General features: G+C 45.8%; 1 protein-coding gene across 15 annotated transcripts in view; it reads right to left on the bottom strand.

Moving 5' to 3' along the window:
* The window catches only part of PHLDB1 (pleckstrin homology like domain family B member 1), a 291,420-nt gene that overhangs the window by 25,611 nt on the left and 244,122 nt on the right, over positions 1-21,687 (bottom strand). For all 15 annotated transcript variants that reach the window (XM_073566505.1, XM_073566503.1, XM_073566496.1 and 12 more), the window contains one exon: positions 9,095-9,314. In XM_073566505.1, coding sequence (XP_073422606.1) covers positions 9,095-9,314 — 220 coding nt within the window. The remainder of the gene's footprint in view (positions 1-9,094; positions 9,315-21,687) is intronic.

The following is a 21,687-nucleotide window of genomic DNA, read 5'->3' as shown; positions in this document are numbered from 1 at the left end:
TGCCTTGTATCAACGGTTCAGGCTGGTGGTGGTGGTGTCATGGTGTGGGGAATTTTTTCTTGGCACTCTTTGGGCCCCTTGGTACCAATTGAGCATCGTTGCAACGCCACAGCCTACCTGAGTATTGTTGCTGACCATGTCCATCCCTTTATGACCACAATGTACCCAACATCTGATGGCTACTTTCAGCAGGATAATGCGCCATGTCATAAAGCTCGAATCATCTCAGATTGGTTTCTTGAACATGACAATGAGTTCACTGTACTCAAATGGCCTCCTCAGTCACCAGATCTCAATCCAATAGAGCATCTTTGGGATGTGGTGGAACGGGAGATTCGCATCAGGGATGTGCAGCCGACAAATCTGCGCCAACTGTGTGATGCCATCATGTCAATATGGTCCAAAATCTCTAAGGAATGCTTCCAGCACCTTGTTGAATCTCTGCCACGAAGAATTGAGGCAGTTCTGAAGGCAAAAGGGGGTCCAACCCGTTACTAGCATGGTGTACCTAATAAAGTGGCCAGTGAGTGTATATAAATCTAACGGATATGCAATAGTTTAATATATGTAAACCATGTCTCATATCTTGTCGGGTTCTGTAATGATTTTACAGAAGCCGACTATTGAATTATCGGCTATTCTGCTATCTACCTCTGTATGAAATATAAAGACATATCTAATATATAAAGCTCAATGTGTGTGTATGTATGTGTGTATGTGCGGGATTGGCATCTGCACCGTCGCAGCTACAGCCACAAAATTTTGCACAGTCACACGTCTGGACCCCGAGAGCGTCATAGGCTATGTTGTGAGGCGAAATTTTAAACCTGCGCGTTCCAATTTACCAAACAATTTTGCCTATTATTCTTATAATTTCTATGGTGTTATCGTCCTTCTGTAAAGCTGGAAATAACACAATTTATTACCGTGCCAAAACAGACCACCCTCTGACACAGACTGCAGGGGGAGCCCAGTATCACACAGGATAGGATTAGCTACACGGCTCAGCAGTCAGTATCACACAGGATAGGAATAGATACACAGCTCAGCAGACAGTATCGCACAGCATAGGATTAGATACACAGCTCAGCACACAGTATCATACAGAATAGTATCAGATACATGGCTCAGCAGACAGTATCACACAGAATAGGATTAGATACACGGCTCAGCAGTGAATATCACACAGGATAGGATTAGATACATGGCTCATCAGTCAGTATCACACAGGATAGGATAAGATACATGGCTGAGCAGTCAGTAACACAATAGAATTAGGTACACGGCTCAGCAGTCAGTATCACACAGGATAGGGTTAGATACACGGTTCAGCAGACGGTATCACACAGGACAGGATTAGATACACTGCTCAGCAGTCAGTATCACACAGGATAGGATTAGATACACAGCTCAGCAGTCAGTATCACACAGGATAGGAATAGATACACGGATCAGCAGACAGTATCACACAGGATAGGATTAGATACACAGCTCAGCACACAGTATCACACAGAATAGTATTAGATACACGGCTCAGCAGACAGTATCACACAGAATAGGATTAGATACACAGCTCTGCAGTCAGTATCACACAGGATAGGATTAGATACACAGCTCAGCAGTCAGTATCACACAGAATAGGATTAGATACATGGCTGAGCAGTCAGTAACACACAATAGGATTAGATACACAGCACAGCAGAAAATATCACACAGGAAAGGATTAGGTACACATCTCAGCAGACATTATCACACAGGATAGGGTTAGATACACAGATACACATGTTGTTTATCAAAAGGCTCTTGAATGAGTTGAATAAAATACTATCAATACTTGGGTAATCATTTACAGATTTTCAACACAAATTAACTAGTGTTGAATATTTGATGTGAAATGTTTTTATGTGCAATATAATCATTATAATTTGTTATAACTAACCACAGTTGGTTACTATGACCGGGCAACGCCGGGCTCTTCAGCTAGTATATAAATATATACAGTACAGACTAAAAGTTTGGACACACCTTCTCATTCAAAGAGTTTTATTTTTTTTCATGACTATGAAAATTGTAGATTCACTCTGAAGGCATCAAAACTATGAATTAACACATGTGGAATTATATAATTAAGAAAAAAGTGTGAAACAACTGAAAATATGTCTTATATTCTAGGTTCTTCAAAGTAGCCACCTTTTGCTTTGATTACTGCTTTGCACACTCTTGGCATTCTCTTGATGAGCTTCAAGTGGTAGTATTCAGTAGGACTATCAGCTGTGTATCCACCAGACTTCTGCACAACTCAACTGATGGTCCCAACCCCATTTAGAAGGCAAGAAATCCCACTTATTAAACCTGACAGGGCACACTTGTGAAGTGAAAACCATTTCTGGAGACTACCTCTTGAAGCTCATCAAGAGAATGCCAAGAGTGTGCAAAGCAGTAATCAAAGCAAAAGCTGGCTACTTTAAAGATCCTAGGATATAAGACATGCAGTATTTTCAGTTGTTTCACACTTTTTTGTTAATTATATAATTCCACATGTGTAAATTCATAGTTTTGATGCCTTCAGAGTGAATCTACAATTTTCATAGTCATGAAAATAAAGAAAACTCTTTGAATGAGGTGTGTCCAAACTTTTGGTCTGTACTGTATATATATATATATATATATACAGTGGGGAAAAAAAGTATTTAGTCAGTCAGCAATAGTGCAAGTTCAACCACTTAAAAAGATGAGAGGCGTCTGTAATTTACATCATAGGTAGACCTCAACTATGGGAGACAAACTGAGAAAAAAAAATCCAGAAAATCACATTGTCTGTTTTTTTTTCATTTTATTTGCATATTATGGTGGAAAATAAGTATTTGGTCTGAAACAAGCAATCAAGATTTCTGGCTCTCACAGACCTGTAACTTCTTCTTTAAGAGTCTCCTCTTTCCTCCACTCATTACCTGTAGTAATGGCACCTGTTTAAACTTGTTATCAGTATAAAAAGACACCTGTGCACACCCTCAAACAGTCTGAATCCAAACTCCACTATGGTGAAGACCAAAGAGCTGTCAAAGGACACCAGAAACAAAATTGTAGCCCTGCACAGGCTGGGAAGACTGAATCTGCAATAGCCAACCAGCTTGGAGTGAAGAAATCAACTGTGGGAGCAATAATTAGAAAATGGAAGACATACAAGACCACTGATAATCTCCCTCGATCTGGTGCTCCACGCAAAATCCCACCCCGTGGGGTCAGAATGATCACAAGAACGGTGAGCAAAAATCCCAGAACCACGCGGGGGGACCTAGTGAATGAACTGCAGAGAGCTGGGACCAATGTAACAAGGCCTACCATAAGTAACACACTACGCCACCATGGACTCAGATCCTGCAGTGCCAGACGTGTCCCACTGCTTAAGCCTGTACATGTCCGGGCCCGTCTGAAGTTTGCTAGAGAGCATTTGGATGATCCAGAGGAGTTTTGGGAGAATGTCCTATGGTCTGATGAAACCAAACTGGAACTGTTTGGTAGAAACACAACTTGTCATGTTTGGAGGAAAAAGAATACTGAGTTGCATCCATCAAACACCATACCTACTGTAAAGCATGGTGGTGGAAACATCATGCTTTGGGGCTGTTTCTCTACAAAGGGGCCAGGACGACTGATCCGGGTACATGAAAGAATGAATGGGGCCATGTATCGTGAGATTTTGAGTGCAAACCTCCTTCCATCAGCAAGGGCATTGAAGATGAAACGTGGCTGGGTCTTTCAACATGACAATGATCCAAAGCACACCACCAGGGCAACGAAGGAGTGGCTTCGTAAGAAGCATTTCAAGGTCCTGGAGTGGCCTAGCCAGTCTCCAGATCTCAACCCTATAGAAAACCTTTGGAGGGAGTTGAAAGTCCGTGTTGCCAAGCGAAAAGCCAAAAACATCACTGCTCTAGAGGAGATCTGCATGGAGGAATGGGCCAACATACCAACAAAAGTGTGTGGCAACCTTGTGAAGACTTACAGAAAACGTTTGACCTCTGTCATTGCCAACAAAGGATATATCACAAAGTATTGAGATGAAATTTTGTTTCTGACCAAATACTTATTTTCCACCATAATATGCAAATAAAATGAAAAAAAAACAGACAATGTGATTTTCTGGATTTTTTTTTCTCAGTTTGTCTCCCATAGTTGAGGCCTACCTATGATGTAAATTACAGACGCCTCTCATCTTTTTAAGTGGTGGAACTTGCACTATTGCTGACTGACTAAATACTTTTTTTCCCCACTGTATATATATATATATATATATATATATATTGTAAGGTAGCGCTTGTTATTAAGGTAGGGGATACTCGCTAGGCAGACGATAAATCAGGTCTGGCACAGGTTTCTCAACATAAACTCAGTCCATTCGGTTTATTATGCAGCATAAACCATCACACAGCATCAGAAAGTTCATATCAGATCAGCATAGCATCCATGACAGAGCTCCCCTCTGGTAATCCTGTGGTCACACAGGGTTTGCTATGTCCGGTACACAGGCTCTCTAGCCTCACAGTTATATCCCCTCTCCGGGTTACCTTATGGCTGCTCTCAGGGCAGACGTTCATTCCCTCCAGGGAACTATCATACACACGTCTCCAGGTGCACTCAGGATGGCATAGACATCTTCCTCAGCACAGTCGGTCTGACAAGACCTTCCATACGGACAAACCGGGTCCAAGCATTCACTCATGTGACCTACCCTGCCACCTTATATGGTCCGTAGCCACGCCCACCGGATCACAGGTCCTTCAATCATTCACACACATATACTTTACTATGACATTCTAGACACCTGCCCCTAGGTGGGTTTGTAGGTGATTGATCCCACCCATCTCATCAATCACCTGAAGGCTTCTCCTTAACACATTAGAACGAAAGATCAGCTCTGCTGATCAGCACATAATCAAGCCTTCATCCCAAAGACACCCACCTTGGGATACATAACGATCCTTTAGCACCCTGCTCCTGTCACCACTCTAGACATGGCTATCCGTCCGTCCTGGGACACCCACACAGCGCCCCCTAGCAGACACAATGGTCACTACACCACAATATATATATATATATACATACACATACAGTTGTGGCCAAAAGTATTGACACCCCTGCAATTCTGTCAGATAATACTCAGTTTCTTCCTGAAAATGATTGCAAACACAAATTCTTTGGTATTATTATCTTCATTTAATTTGTCTTAAATGACAAAACACAAAAGAGAATGAAGCAAAAAGCAAAACATTGATTATTTCACACAAAACTCCAAAAATGGGCCAGACAAAAGTATTGGCACCCTCCGCCTAATACTTGGTTGCACAACCTTTAGCAAAAATAACTGCGACCAACCGCTTCCATTAACCATCAATGAGTTTCTTACAATGCTCTGCTGGAATTTTAGACCATTCTTCTTTGGCAAACAGCTCCAGGTCCCTGATATTTGAAGGGTACCTTCTCCAAACTGCCATTTTTAGATCTCTCCACAGGTGTTCTATGGGATTCAGGTCTGGACTCGTTGCTGGCCACCTTAGAAGTCTACAGTGCTTTCTCTCAAACCATTTTCTAGTGCTTTTTGAAGTGTGCTTTGGGTCATTGTCCTGCTGGAAGACCCATGACCTCTGAGGGAGACCCAGCTTTCTCACACTGGGCCCTACATTATGCTGCAAAATTTGTTGGTAGTCTTCAGACTTCATAATGCCATGCACACGGTCAAGCAGTCCAGTGCCAGAGGCAGCAAAGCAACCCCAAAACATCAGGGAACCTCCGCCATGTTTGACTGTAGGGACCGTGTTCGTTTATTTGAATGCCTCTTTTTTTCTCCTGTAAACTCTATGTTGATGCCTTTGCCCAAAAAGCTCTACTTTTGTCTCATCTGACCAGAGAACATTCTTCCAAAACGTTTTAGGCTTTTTCAGGTAAGTTTTGGCAAACTCCAGCCTGGCTTTTTTATGTCTCAGGGTAAGAAGTGGGGTCTTCCTGGGTCTCCTACCATACAGTCCCTTTTCATTCAGACGCCGACGGATAGTACGGGTTGACACTGTTGCACCCTCGGACTGCAGGGTAGCTTGAACTTGTTTGGATGTTAGTCGAGGTTCTTTATCCAACATCCGCACAATTTTGCGTTGAAATCTCTTGTCAATTTTTCTTTTCCGTCCACATCTAGGGAGGTTAGCCACAGTGCCATGGGCTTTAAACTTCTTGATGACACTGCGCACAGTAGACACAGGAACATTCAGGTCTTTGGAGATGGACTTGTAGCCTTGAGATTGCTAATGCTTCTTCACAATTTGGTTTCTCAAGTCCACAGACAGTTCTTTGGTCTTCTTTCATTTCTCCATGCTCAATGTGGTACACACAAGGACACAGGACAGAGGTTGAGTCAACTTTAATCCATGTCAACTGGCTGCAAGTGTGATTTAGTTATTGCCAACACCTGTTAGGTGCCACAGGTAAGTTACAGGTGCTGTTAATTACACAAATTAGAGAAGCATCACATGATTTTTCGAACAGTGCCAATACTTTTGACCACCCTCTTTTTTATGTTTGGTGTGGAATTATATCCAATTTGGCTTTAGGACAATTTTTTTTGTGTTTTTTTCATTTAAGACAAATTAAATGAAGATAATAATACCAAAGAATTTGTGTTTGCAATCATTTTCAGGAAGAAACTGAGTATTATCTGACAGAATTGCAGGGGTGTCAACACTTTTGGCCACAACTGTATATATATATATATATATATATATATATATATATATATGTCTCACTGATATATATACATGTATACACACACACACACACACAGTATATATGTTTTCATGAATATTTGAGGCCATGGATCCATTTTATGTCCATTTTGCAAGCTGGCGAGGTAATCTTGCCATACGGATATCGCACTGGTGCTTAGATGCCAGAAAATCTCATCCTCGCATTGCACACGAATGACATACGGATCACTGTTCGGGGAACATTTCTGCGATTCTCGGCCGTGAAAAAACGGACAGATTTTTTATACCGTATGTGTGATGCCGGCCTAACGCAGGGGTCAAACGAGCGGTAAAAAAAAAATCAGCCTGATTTTCATCCAGACAAGTGGGACAATTCTGTATGCAATAGTTTTTTTTTTTTTTTTACTCAGCAGCTATTGACCGCTTTCTGACATCGGGCGTAAATTTACACCGATGTTGGACTACCTTGCTTTGATGTGGGCTTTGGCCCTGAGCCCACATCTTTCCCGGGACTTGTCAGCTGTTTAGAACAGCTGACATTTGCCCGGAATTGAAGCGGGTGGAATCGCGAGTTTGACAGTGGCTATTAATCCGTTAAATGCCATTGTCAAACTCTGACAGCGGCATTTAACTCGCGCGTCACGTGATTGCGGGTCTCCGGAGGCCTCTATGGTTTTCACTGCTGGATTGCTATGAGTGCCACCCGGTGGTCGGCACTTATAGCAAGTCAGCAATTCTGCTACATGCAGGTGATCTGATCACCGCCTGTATGTAGCATCGAGTTATGGCAGCTTCTAGTCTACCATAGAGACTATTGAAGCATGCCAAATGTGAAAAAAAAGGTGTTTTTAAAAAAATTTATAAAAAATATAAAAGTTCAAATCACCCCCCTTTCGCCCCATTCAAAATAAAACAAAAAAAATCAAACATACACATATTTGGCATCGCTGCGTTTAGAATCGCCCAATCTAGCAATAAAAGAGGATTAACCTGATCGCTCCGGGTATTGGAAAATGGCGCAATTTTTTTTTAAACAAAGTTTGGAATTTTTTTTCACCACTCAGATAAAAAAGACATGACATGTTTGGTGTCTATGAACTCGTAATGACCTGGAGAATCATAATGGCAGGTCAGTTTTAGTATTTAGTGAACTTGGCGGAAAAAACACAAAAAACAAGTGTGGAATTGTACTTTTTTTGCAATTTCACCACACTTTGAATTTTTTTCCCATTTTCCAGTACACGATATGTTAAAACCAATGGTTGTTGTTCAAAAGTAAAACTTGTCCCGCAAAAAGCAAGCCCTCACATGGTCATATTGACCCCAAAATAAAAAAAAGTTATGGCTCTGGGAAGAAGGGGATCAAAAAACAAAAACGTAAAAACAGAAAGCGCTCCAGTCATGAAGGGTTAATATTTTACAGGACCATTTACAGTTTCCCCATCTTACAGAATTGCAATGAATCTGTAAAAATCGGATGCCATCTGATTTAGAAGTGAAAGCTCATCATGCTGCATTTTTTTCTCGTGCCGAAAACAGTGGAGAAACAATACTCAGATCTGCACTGCCTCGTTGAATGTCATTGGTCAGGGCGCAATACCTTTTTATTTATCGGATTGCACTCTTCCGATCTGTACGGTCGTATGAGTGAGCCCTAAGGGTGGAAGTCAGCATGGACACTCATTCCACCAGCAGAAATGCCCTGATTCCAGACTGGCACTCATGCCCCTCTGTGTGTGGCAGGACACCAGTTGTTTGATGGACATCCTAAATAAGCTACGCGCATACAATCTGGATAGACAGCTGAGTTGCTAAATACAGCACCTGGCCGGTTGCTATAAATTATCTCTAGGGCGACAAACCAGGGGACCTAATTCTGTGCACCATAATCCAGGAAAGCAGCTGAACACATGCACCAGGTCAGTACCGCACATGACTTAGCGTAGATTGTAGCTAGGAGGGCTTGTGGTCGGGGCAGGAGAGCACACAGTGGTCATATAGGAAATAGGATACAGCAGGTATGGTCACCACCTGTAATCACCAGTGCAGGTATATATATGGATTATGCATCAGACCTAGGCGGGTTATACTTACTAATATTTAGGGACCTGTTCACCAGTGTTTGGCCGTTAAGCCCTAATGTATAACACAAACATTGGAGGGAATTGGATGACAAAAGGGGTTAGGGGTTCACTTATGGCCAGGATAAAGTTACTTATACGTATTGTACATATGATATATACACCATACGTCTCCACACTTTTCCCGTTAATCATTTCTATGAACTGCGTAGACAAATCGGCAATTTTCCATAAGATCGTCTACAAGAGGCCACTTACCCACATAATAGGATAGAGTGCGTTTCAGGCGATCAAACACAAACCAACGCTTCTTCCAGGACTTGATTTTACCCCCCATCTTGGTGAGAAAGCCTCGACACATTTTTTCAGTTAGGATGATGTGAGAACAAGCATCGACGACATGGCCTGAAGACTCCACGTGAGTGCGCAGGTCAAAATCCTCTTTTCGAATAGGAAGGTAACGTGTAAGAGGTCGGGCCTTTAAAGCAAATGGGGAGGGCGTAAAGGTTAATAAAGCAATGGCTACAGAAACCCGACTTATACAGACATTATAAAAAAAGTGTACACACCCATGTTAAAATACTAGGTCGTGCACAACAAAAAAAAAAATCAGTCAATCATTGTCCACTCTTCCTTACAGTAGAACCAAATCTGTTGTGAACTCATTTTCTGGTCTACCAGTTGTGAGTTATCCTTCCAGATCCCTCTGGTGGTAACAGGAGGTAGTGAGGGTGTTTTAATTAGTAGAGATCTGCCACCTGATGATGAGGATAACGATTGGATCTCTGGAATCTCAGACTGGATTTAAGACAGCTGACGCCCTATTCTGGTGCTGGTGATTCCTTCTGGCTTTTCAGCTCTGTTCCAGTCATCTCAAGCTAAGTGTTTCTGCTAATGTTCACACTTGATTTTGTTGGTCTATTCAGTTTTTTGTGTGGTCAGCCAGCCCCGGCTGGGGCTGTGCTGAATTTCCACTCTTATTTATCTGTATTTGCCAATTTGCTTTTTGTCCCTTATTAGATTGGCCTCTTTTTTGCTCTGTCTCAGAATATTTCAGAGTGCTGATATAGTGAGAGAAGTCTAGTGACTTCAGGGTTAATTTTGTTATCAGAAGTGTTGGACATTATTTTTGTAGGGTTTTTTGGGCAGACTGCAGACAGTGTCTTTCCTTTCCTGTCCTTTCTAGTTAGTTTGGGCCCCATCGTTTGCTCAGCCTATTTTCTTGCCTGTGTTTGTGTTTTCATCTTGTTTCACCATCAATACATGTGAGGGGGCTGTCTATTCCTTTGGGGTCTGCTCTGGGGCAGTTAGTTTTCCCCTTTTCTTGCTTTAGGCCTATTTAGTCCTCCGGCTGTGACAAGGCGTCTAGATTCATCGTAGGAACGCTCCACGGCTGCTGCTAGTTGTGTGGTTAGGATCAGGGGTCTGCAATCTGCATAGTTACCAACCTCTCTGGTTTTCTGTGACTTAGCTTGTTTAGTTTTCCTCCTCGGTGGCCCATTCATAACAGAATCATCAGCCATACCGCAGATTCTAGGGTACTCAAAAGCAGGAAAAAATTGTTTAAAAAAAAAAAAAAGTGTGTCAGAATTTTTTTTTTAATGTGTTTTTTCCTCTTTTTCTCTGGGGCCGTAGGAGGATTTTTTTTCCTAATGGAGATTAAGCAATTGTCTGATCGTGTGGAGCAACTTGCTGCTGAAGTGCAGGGAATTTCCACCTACCTCATTCAGTCACATGCTGCTGAACCTAAGATCCCTTTTCCTGATGTTTTCTGGGGATCGGTCTAAATTTCTGAATTTTAAGAATAATTGTAAATTTTTTCTTGCCTTGAAGCCCAACTCATTGGGGAGCTCTCCGCAGCAGGTCAAAATTGTCATCTCCGAGGGCGTGGCTATGCCGTGAACGGGAGAGGACGCTGGTGAAGAGAGCTCCCCTTAATCTTGACAAATCCTGATCCCTAGACCCTCTCCTGGTGACTTACTTGCGGCTGGCTGGACCCCCTTGGACGCTGAGACCCCCTGGCTTTTAGGAGTGGGCGGCGGGGGAGATAGAAGCGGGCGGTTGGTTCCCCACGAGGCCGCGGCCATCTTGAGCGCGCGGCTCAGCTGCTGAGAGCTGCAGCGCCTGCTTCCCACTGCTGCACCGCCGCCGGGCAGTGAAGAAAACCGGCTGACAACCTGAGGGAGCGCGCGGTGAGTGCCCTGGAAAAACGGGCCCCACGTGGTATCCCTCTCTTACCAGCTCACTGTGCCGGCTGGCGCCATCATTAAGGGAGGCCCTGTGCGCCCTCCCCCACTGCAGCTGCCTCTGCGGGATCCCTCCCTCCCTGGGCCATAAAACTCATTTGAATTGTGCCTGGCTGCCGTCTGTGTAATCCCTCAGGCATCCCTCTGTAGCCTGAGCCATATTTAACTGTTGCCAGCCCGCTGTGATTCCCATCTGCAGTGGGTAATACCTGGATTACAAGTTTCAGTTGTTTCAGCAGAACGCACCGCAGACAATCATGAGCCGACTTAAATGGTCGGGAGCGGCGGAAAAATTGAAGGAGTTTGCTAGACCTGACCCCGCTGAAGGTGCGCGGCATAATAGGAGCACATCGTCTCAAGTTCAGCGCAAAAATCGCCAGTCTGGGGGCGAGGAGGAGATGGAACAGGAAGAACTGACCCTTAAACAGGCATCTGAGCACTTGATGCAGGCTATCTCATTGACCAGGACATCCCTGAGGGAGAAAATTGAGGATGTTTACACGGAGGTGGGGAGACTCCGTCAGGATATGCAGGCCATGAAGGGGTGCATTACGGAGGTGGAGACCATTGCACCTATGGAGACTAAATTAACGTAGGTGGCAGGCTCCATGAATGCTTGGAAGCAGAAAGCGGATGATTTAGAAAACAGATTGCGCCGGAATAATATCCGTATTGTTGGACTACCTGAGCGCTCGGAAGGTCAGCATCCTGAGCAGTTTCTGGAGGATTGGCTTAAGACCTCCCTGGGGGACGAATTCTCCTCAATGTTCGTCGTTGAAAGAGCTCACAGGGTCCCTACAAGACCCCTGCCTCCGGGGGCCCCACCTCGACCATTCCTGGCACGCCTGCTCAACTGCAAGGACAGAGATGCCACATTGCGTCTTGCACGCCTGAAAAGTCCTATTAAATTCAACAATGCTGTCGTTTCCATCTTTCCGGATTTCTCCATGGAGCTGCAGAAGCAACGGGCGCAGTTCTCCGAGGTCAAGAGGCGACTCAGAGACAGGAACATTGTATATTCGATGATATATCTGGCCCGGCTCAGAGTTGTCCATGAGGGTTCCTCCGTATTTTTTACAGATCCGGCGGAGGCGATTGAGTGGCTGCGGTCCCATGGGGGATCCCCTGCGAGGGAGTCCTAGTGTGGCGGCTGTTACTTCAGATTCTCTCAATTAACGGTCTAATTGTAGCTCTCCCTCCGAGTTCCCAGATACCAGCTATACCGGACGCTGTACTCAGTGATGGTATCCCCTTGTTTATCTTTTGATGGGGGCGTAAGACTGTACGCCTATGTTACTAGGTCCCTTTTTTGCTTTTGCTTTTTCAAAAGTTTTAGTTTTTATAGTTGTTTAGATGAAGGCCACAGCCGACGCCAAATTCTGTTATCTGTGTGGGCTCTCTGCACCTGGTTCGGGCACGATTATGCACCATATTCAGATAGACGGGAATGGGTTCTGAGCTGATTTGTATGACCTGGAATGTAAGGGGCATAAACACCCCTCGAAAGAAAATTAAGGTGGTCTCACAAATCAGACATTACCGTCCTCACATTGTGGCCCTGGTAGAGACGCACCTGACTAGAGATACAGTTCGGTGGGTACAGAAACCGTGGGTGCAATGGTTTATACATGCTTTTCACACCAGCTACTCAAGGGGAGTTTCTCTGTTAATTCATAAGGATGTTCGGTGGGAGGCCGGGGAGGCCCGGAGAGACCCCGAGGGACGATTTGTGTTCGTACACGCGCTAATTAACTCTCAGAATTATGTCATTCTTTTTATTTACAATCCCCCTCCGGCCAATATATCAATTGTTCAGAAGGCATTGAGCTTTGCTTTAAATTACCCAGACGCACATGTCATCTGTATGGGAGATTTTAATTTGGTCATGAACAACCATCTTGATAAATTGAGACTGGGCGATGGAATACAGGGTGGGGTCCCCCCCCAGGGCACATCCCAAGTGTCACAATTCATGGCAGGTAGTGGGTGGCTAGATCTATGGAGAATGCGCCATCCAGAGACAACGGAGTACACTTGCCATTCCTCCACCAAACGTTCACTGTCTCGCATAGACTACATTTTTGGGTCCAGCAGTTTGGCGGCGTGGGTGGATGATATTAAACATGGAGGCAGGGGGATTTCGGATCATAGTCCAATTATTCTCAAGCTTAAATATCGGCCATTGACTAATAGGATAGCATGGAAGCTGAATCCTTTTTAGCTGAAGTTGATAACACCCCCTGATAGAACGATAGATCAGTTACGTTGCTTCGTCTCGTCCCACCCCGAACCCAGAAATATTAATGTATTTTGGGATGCTCTCAAAGCCTATCTACGGGGTTGTCTATCCCCTACGATTTCTCACATTAAGCGGGTGACATGGGAGGAGGAAGGCGAGATGGAGCGACGTCTGAAGGACTCGGAGGCAGCTTATATATCGGATCAAACTAACAGTAATAGGGTAGAATGGCTGACCGCTCAAAGGTTATATGCTCAATACACTGACACCAAGACGAAGCGTAAATTATTTTTTGCCTGGCAGTCTTATTTTGAAATGGGGAATCAGGCGAGTAAGTTTCTGGCTTACTTAGTACGACAGCATAATGCAACTATCACAATTCTACAAATCCGTGATTCAGGTGGTACGTTGGTTTCCTCAACTGAGGAGATACTAAAATGCTTTTCTGATTATTATGGTTCATTGTACAATTCTAAGACGGATGTGGATGGCCCGGAGTGTTTAAACTATTTGTTAGACAGAGTTTCCTACACTAAGTCCTTCCCAACAGGCCTTTATGGATGCAGAGTTTACTCTGGAGGAGGTAGAGGATGCCATAAAAGACATGGCCTCCGGGAAGGCCCCTGGGCCGGATGGGTTCCTTGTGGAGTTATACAGGAAATATCAGGATATACTGGCGCCCCTTTTGTTGACAGTGTTTCGTAGGATTTGGGAAGGGGGATGCATGCCGGAGTCCTTTTATGAGGCCAATATAATAGTTTTTAAAAAGGAGGGGAAAGACCCTTTAGATTGTGGATCTTAAAGGCCTATATCACTAGTAAATGTGGATTATAAAATTTTTACAAAAATTGTGACCAAAAGAATAAAATCAGTTATATTAGATCTTGTACACCCTGATCAGACGGGTTTTATGCCGGGTAAGAGCATTTCCATGAATATCAGACGTGTCCAGTCAGTGGTCCAATATAGCTCTCTGGTACCAGATAATGAATGGGCATTGGCATCACTGGATGTGGCCAAGGCCTTTGACTCGCTTGAATGGCCTTTTCTCCGTGCATGATTGCAGAGGTACGGGTTTGGAGATAGATTTCAAAAATGGGTCAATGTGTTATACATGAAGCCCAAGGCCCGGGTCATCGTAAATAACTCCATATCTGAATAATTCTCACGGCATAGGGGAACTCGTCAGGGGTGTCCTCTTTCCCCGGCCCTTTTTGCTCTTGCTATCGAGGCGCTGGCAATTCGTATAAGATCCTCCCCTGATATTGCTGGTATAGAAATAGCAGGTCGGACGGATACCATAGGCCTATATGCTGACGATATGGTGATATTTATGGACAAGGCAGAGGAGACCCTAACAAGAGTGATCACTACCATAAATAAATTTAGTAAATATTCTGGCCTATACATAAATTGGGAGACATCTGCTTTGATGCCTCTTTCCCATGCTCCAATGCCACGACTTGAAACTCTTTCCTTACTGTCCATTGTAACCAGTTTTAAATATTTGGGTGTTTATATCTCTAAGGGTAGTAAATTTGATTTACAACTCAATATACAACCATTGCTGGAGACGGTTAAAGGTAAATTCGCGATTTGGGGTAAACTTCCACTGTCTGTAGCCGGCCATATTAATTTAATTAAAATGATATTACTCCCCAAGCTTAGCTACTTTCTTCAACATAGTGCGGTAGTGGTGCCCAAATCATTTTTTGCTAATCTAAATTCCCAAACCACATCCTTTATTTGGGGGAAAGCCAGACCTAAACACAAACTAGTCACTCTGCAGAGGCCCAAGAGGGGAGGGGGGGCAGCATTACCCGATTTCTTTTTATATTATCTAGCTGGACAGGCCAAGGCTATAAGTCCATGGATGCCTGGAGGTCACCTCCCGAATTCTGAGAGTCATCTACTTCATGCTGCAGGGACTGGTTGCCCACTGGGTTTTTTGGAAACGAGGAAAATAAATGTCTCGAGACTGTTGCCTCTGCTCCGTCTGGCTCGATCGATATGGAGACAGATTAAGGGGGTGGTTAGATTTGGGGATACTATAGCTGAAATGCCCCTGTGGAATAATGACTACCTCCCGATGCTACGTGAACATCCATCCGCCGAGTTCTGGGTTCAGTACAGTGTCTCTACGATAGGTGATCTATACGATCATGGTACTTTGGTGTCCTTTGAGCAATTACAGGCTGATCGAGGTGTTCCGAGATCCCAGTTCTTCCGTTATTTACAACTAAGGTCAGCTTTTTAATCATGTGAGAAGTCTAAATATAAGTGATGCCATTTCGTCTCTACCCTTGATAGGGATCCTCAAGTCACAAGGCCCTCAAGGTCTCATCTCCTCTCTATATACATATATGTTGTCAGTGGGGACAGAATGTGCCTTAGATTCCATTAAGAAGAAATGGGAGGGGCTCATCCCTGATACACAGAGAGGAATGGGAAGAAATCCTGGAGTCACCAATTTGGGTGTCTCCGTCTGCCAACAACAGGATGATACAACTGTATATTATTAATCAATCATATTTGACCCCAATTCGACTCTTTAAGATGGGCCGATACCCGTCATCGGAATGTTTGAGATGTCATTCAATGGATGCAGACTTTATTCATATGATCTGGTGTTGTCCTGTTGTTGTGCAATATTGGAGAGGGGTGACGTCATTATTAACATCCCTGGTACAAACCCCAGTTCCCCTTGAGCCACTGATCTGTCTGTTAGGAGTGTGGGATTGTCACATCGCCGTCAGACTCGGGGCCTGCTGTCCAGGCCTCGGCCACCAGGAGGCGCCGGACTGACATGTCGCCGTCGAACTCGGGGCCTGCTGTTCCACCCTCAGCCACTAGGGGGCGACGGACTGTCACGCCGCCCTCGGGCTCGGGGTCTGCTGTCCAGGCCTCGGCCGCCAGGAGGCGCCGGACTGACATGTCGCCGTCGAACTCGGGGCCTGCTGTTCCGCCCTCAGCCACTAGGAGGCGCCGTGGCTCACGCCCGAGTGATGGCGGAAACAGTGAAAGGGCTTCTGCGCAGACATCTAGTGGACGCAGACTCCGCTCCTCTGTCAGTCATGAAGGGGTTGGTGCATCATCAGGTCTGGTCCTGGGGGCGGTCCTGATGACATCATCAGCCCGGGAGCCTGTGAGGGATGACCTGATCCCTCAAATACCTTGGGACTGGGCTTGCAAGCCGCCGGATATATTCTTGGTTCCCCTGTGTGCTACTTAGTGATTGATTTCTGTTTCACTCTGACCCCAGCTTGGATTTCTGACCCCTCTATTGCCTGACGATTTTGTAATTCTGCTACTCTCCTGTTTTGTGACCTTGGCCTGGATATTCTGACTCTGCTACTTCCTAACGATTCTGTACCTCTGCCGCCCTCCTGGTTTTTGACTCTGACCTTGGCCTGAATTTGACTCTGCTATTGCCTGCCGTTTTTCATACTTCCCTCTGACGACCGTCCTGCTCTGGCCGCTGCTCATATTCAGACAGCTACCTCCTGGGCTCTGTTGTAAATCCAGATCCCTGTATAGGGGTAAAGGGTATCAGTGTTTCTCGGGGTGTTGCCTGGCTGCAGCCCAGAACCGCAGATGGACGTTACATTATATCCGGCCATAAAATTAACTGCTTCTTGTATATATACCCAACATATACAAAAGCAGTCTCCCTAAACTTTTTTTTTTCCTTCTGACCGAGCTGATTTTTGGCTTGAACACCTGTGGCATTGCACAGCCTGGAAGATCACTCTCATTTTCCTGGACAACTATGCGACAGTCTGGAGTCTTCAGGAAGAGAGCTGCACCTCAGAGATCCATGCTCCTGGCACGTCGGCCTCTGGGCAACTACTCTGGCTATGGTTGCCCAGGGGCTCAGGTATTGCCCGCAGATGCGGCAAAAGTTTTATTACCTATTTTTCTTTCTTTTGGTCAGAAATCTCAGTGTTTGAACGCGTATGTGGATTGTGGATCTGAAGGAAATTTTATGGATTCTTTGGCTGCTAAAAGTCTCGGTGTACCCCTGTTAAGTCTTAATGCCCCTATAAAAACTACTGCTATTAATGGCACACCCATTGTCCAGGAGGGGGTTAAATTTGTTACTGACAAAATCACTATGTCTGTGGGAGCGTTGCATACCGAGGTTATGTCATTTTTTGTGATGGATAATTTATCTGCTGCAGTCATTTTGGGAATGCCGTGGCTACGCCAGCACAATCCAGTCATCGACTGGCACCTAGGCGATGTTGTACGCTGGAGTTCGCACTGTCAGGATAACTGCATATCACTAGCAGTACACCACGTTAAAGTTAAAAACCCCCTCATACCGTTTGCTTTCAGAGACTATGAAGATGTTTTTTCTATTGTAGATTCTGAGAAGCTACCCCCCCACAGAGAGTATGATTGCCCTATAGACCTGATTCCAGATGCCCGTCTCCCAAAAGGGAGAATATTTAATCTCTCTGGTCCAGAGCGTCAGGCCATGAATGAGTATATAGCAGATAGCTTAGAAAAAGGGTTTATTAGACCATCCATTTCACCAGTTGGAGCCGGGTTCTTCTTTGTAGAAAAGAAAGATGGTGGTCTCAGACCCTGCATTGATTACCGGGAGTTGAACGCAATCACCATAAAGAACCAGTATCCGCTTCCACTCATCCCTGATCTTTTTAATCAGCTAATAGGAGCCCGTTGGTTTACTAAACTTGACCTCCGGGGGGCATACAATCTAGTCCGCATAAGAGACAGGGATGAGTGGAAAACAGCCTTCAATACCCCTCTTGGCCATTTTGAGTACCTTGTAATGCCGTTTGGACTCAGTAACGCACCTGCCGTGTTCCAGCACTTTGTAAATGATATTTTAAGGGACATTTGTGGGGTGTATGTCGTCGTGTATTTAGATGACATTTTGATTTATTCTGCTGACCCTGTGACACACTCTCAACACGTCTGTTCTGTGCTGCAGAGACTGCGAGAACACTCCCTGTTTGCTAAACTGGAGAAATGTGTTTTCTTTGCTGAGGAGGTACAGTTTTTAGGGTACATGGTTTCAGGCAAAGGCTTTCGTATGGATCCTGCCAAGATCCAACCTATCAAAGCTTGGGTGCAACCCAAATCGCTAAAAGCGCTGCAGCGGTTTTTAGGGTTTGCTAACTACTACCGTAAATTTATCAGGGGTTTCTCCGAAATTGCCAAACCACTCACGGATTTGACCCGAAAAGGGGCAGACGTGGCTAATTGGAACCCTGAGGCAATTCAGGCTTTTGCTGCGCTAAAAGAGTGCTTTGTGGCCAACCCAGTTTTGGTTCAGCCTGATCTGGACCGCCCATTTGTTGTAGAGGTGGATGCCTCTGAGGTCGGAGTGGGAGCAGTGCTGTCGCAAGGCACTGCATCCCTCACTCAGCTTCGCCCATGTGCTTTTTTTTCCCGAAAATTCTGTCACTGAGAAAAACTACGATGTAGGTAATCGGGAATTATTAGCGATCAAATGGGCCTTCGAGGAATGGCGCCACTTCCTCGAAGGCGCCAAACATAAGATCACGGTAATTACCGACCACAAGAATCTGACCTACCTGGAGTCAGCTAAAAGATTAAATCCTAGACAGGCAAGGTGGGCCTTGTTCTTCTCTAGGTTTGATTTTTTTAATCACCTTTCGCCCTGGTACTAAAAATGTGAGGGCCGATGCCCTCTCGCGCAGTTTTTGCCCCTCACAAGCCGAGGACTGTGAGCCAGTCCCGATATTGGCCAGTGGGATCGTTGTGTCAGCAGTATCTCTGGACCTTCTGGAGGAGATCCGTAACTCCCCGGAACAGGCCCCTGACACTACGCCCCCCAAAAAATTGTTCGTCCCGGCTACGTTTCGCATGCAAGTTCTTAAAGAGTCACATGACTCTGTTCTGGCAGGCCATCCTGGTCTCAATAATACCACCCGACTGGTAACCAGGAACTTTTGGTGGCCGACGGTGGTTAAGGACGGTAAAGATTGTGTTAGCGTGTGAAGTCTGTGCCCGCGCCAAGTCCTCCCATAATCTCCCTGCCGGCTGGCTCCAGTCCTTACCCACCCCTGAGAGTCCATGGACCCACATCTCCATGGACTTCATTACGGACCTGCCGCCCTCAGATGGGAAAACGTGTATCTGGGTGGTGGTGGACAGGTTCAGCAAACAGTGTCACTTTGTCCCCCTGTCTGGGCTACCTAACTCAGAAACCTTGAGTAAACTATTCATTGTGCATGTAGTACGCCTTCACGGTGCTCTGGTGAATATTGTGTCCGACAGAGGTACCCAGTTCATCTCAAAATTCTGGAGAGCATTCTGCAAACGCATTGGGATTGAGCTGTCCTTCTCCTCTGCCTACCACCCCGAGACCAATGGTCAAACCGAACGTACCAACCAAGCACTGGAGCAATACCTCCGCTGTTATGTGTCAGAACATCAGTCTGATTGGGTGGAACATCTGCCACTAGCTGAGTTTTCCCTAAATAATCGTTACCAGGACTCCATTAAGACTACCCTATTTTTCTGCAACCTTGGACTGCATCCGCGGTTTGGTTCGTTCTCGGCTAGGATGTCAGAGCTCCACGGGGTAGAGGGAAATATACATCGCTTAAAAATGATTTGGTCTGAGGTAAACTCAAACTTGAAAGGGGCCCAGGTTAGACAGGCTTCGGCTGCGAACAGGCGACGATCTAAGGGGCCGCACCTGGGAGTTGGAGACAAGGTTTGGCTCTCTACCAAAAACATCAAACTTAAAGTGCCGTCTGCCAAACTGGGTCCCAGATTTATTGGTCCATATGAAATCATAGAAGTAGTTAACCCTGTAGCTTACCGTTTAAAACTTCCACAGTCTTTTAAGTTGCCCAATGTGTTCCACAAGTCTCTCCTCAAGCTGTATCGCTCCCCAATTCACCCTGTCCAGTCCCCTCCCCATCCTGTTTCGGTCGGAGGGTCCTTGGAGTATGAAGTCCAGGGTATCCTTGACTCCCGCCTTATGAGAGGCTCCATACAGTATCTTGTACACTGGAGGGGCTACGGCCCGGAGGAGAGGTCCTGGGTCCCCGCAAGGAACATCCATGCCAAGGCATTAATTAGGAGATTTCATCTCCTTCACCCTGACAAGCCGGGTTTTGAGGGTCCGGAGGCCCCTCCTGGAGAGGGGGGTACTGTCACATCGCCGTCAGACTCGGGGCCTGCTGTCCAGGCCTCGGCCACCAGGAGGCGCCGGACTGACATGTCTCCGTCGAACTCGGGGCCTGCTGTTCCGCCCTCAGCCACTAGGGGGCGACGGACTGTCACGCCGCCCTCGGGCTCGGGGCCTGCTGTCCAGGCCTCGGCCGCCAGGAGGCGCCGGAGTGACATGTCGCCGTCGAACTCGGGGCCTGCTGTTCCGCCCACAGCCACTAGGAGGCGCCGTGGCTCACGCCCGAGTGATGGCGGAAACAGTGAAAGGGCTTCTGCGCAGACATCTAGTGGACGCAGACTCCACTCCTCCGTCAGTCATGAAGGGGTTGGTGCATCATCAGGTCTGGTCCTGGGGGCGGTCCTGATGACATCATCAGCCCGGGAGCCTGTGAGGGATGACCTGATCCCTCAAATACCTTGGGACTGGGCTTGCAAGCCGCCGGATATATTCTTGGTTCCCCTGTGTGCTACTTAGTGATTGATTTCTGTTTGACTCTGACCCCAGCTTGGATTTCTGACCCCTCTATTGCCTGACGATTTTGTACTTCTGCTACTCTCCTGTTTTGTGACCTTGGCCTGGATATTCTGACTCTGCTACTTCCTAACGATTCTGTACCTCTGCCGCCCTCCTGGTTTTTGACTCTGACCTTGGCCTGAATTTGACTCTGCTATTGCCTGCCGTTTTTCATACTTCCCTCTGACGACCGTCCTGCTCTGGCCGCTGCTCATATTCAGACAGCTACCTCCTGGGCTCTGTTGTAAATCCAGATCCCTGTATAGGGGTAAAGGGTATCTGTGTTTCTCGGGGTGTTGCCTGGCTGCAGCCCAGAACCGCAGATGGACGTTACAGGGATGAGGAGACATGGGGTCATTATGTTGGGATTTTTCTACGGGACACACTGTTCATGGCACGGAAGTTACTAGCATTACGGTGGATGGGGAATTCACCTCCCTCTCTTGGGTCCTGGATCACTCTAGTAAATTCGATTATCCCATATGAACGTACACTGTACCAAAATAGAGGGTGTCCGGGTAAATTCAAAAAGATTTGGGAGAGGTGGAACTCCTCTCACCTTACTTTGCAGAGTGGAGATATCGCAGAGTAAACTGCTCATTATATAGAAGTAGGCTGCGGAATAGTTTATGTTTATGTTTTGGTAGATGTAGGTAGGGTTTAGAAGCCAGGCAGG

The sequence above is a fragment of the Dendrobates tinctorius genome, unplaced genomic scaffold (assembly GCF_039654945.1).
Source record: "Dendrobates tinctorius isolate UK_male_01 unplaced genomic scaffold, ASM3965494v1 ptg000018l, whole genome shotgun sequence".
Classification (NCBI taxonomy): Eukaryota; Metazoa; Chordata; class Amphibia; order Anura; family Dendrobatidae; genus Dendrobates; species Dendrobates tinctorius.
The sequence above is the reverse complement of the archived record's forward strand: the minus strand, read 5'-3'. Positions and strand labels throughout refer to the sequence as shown.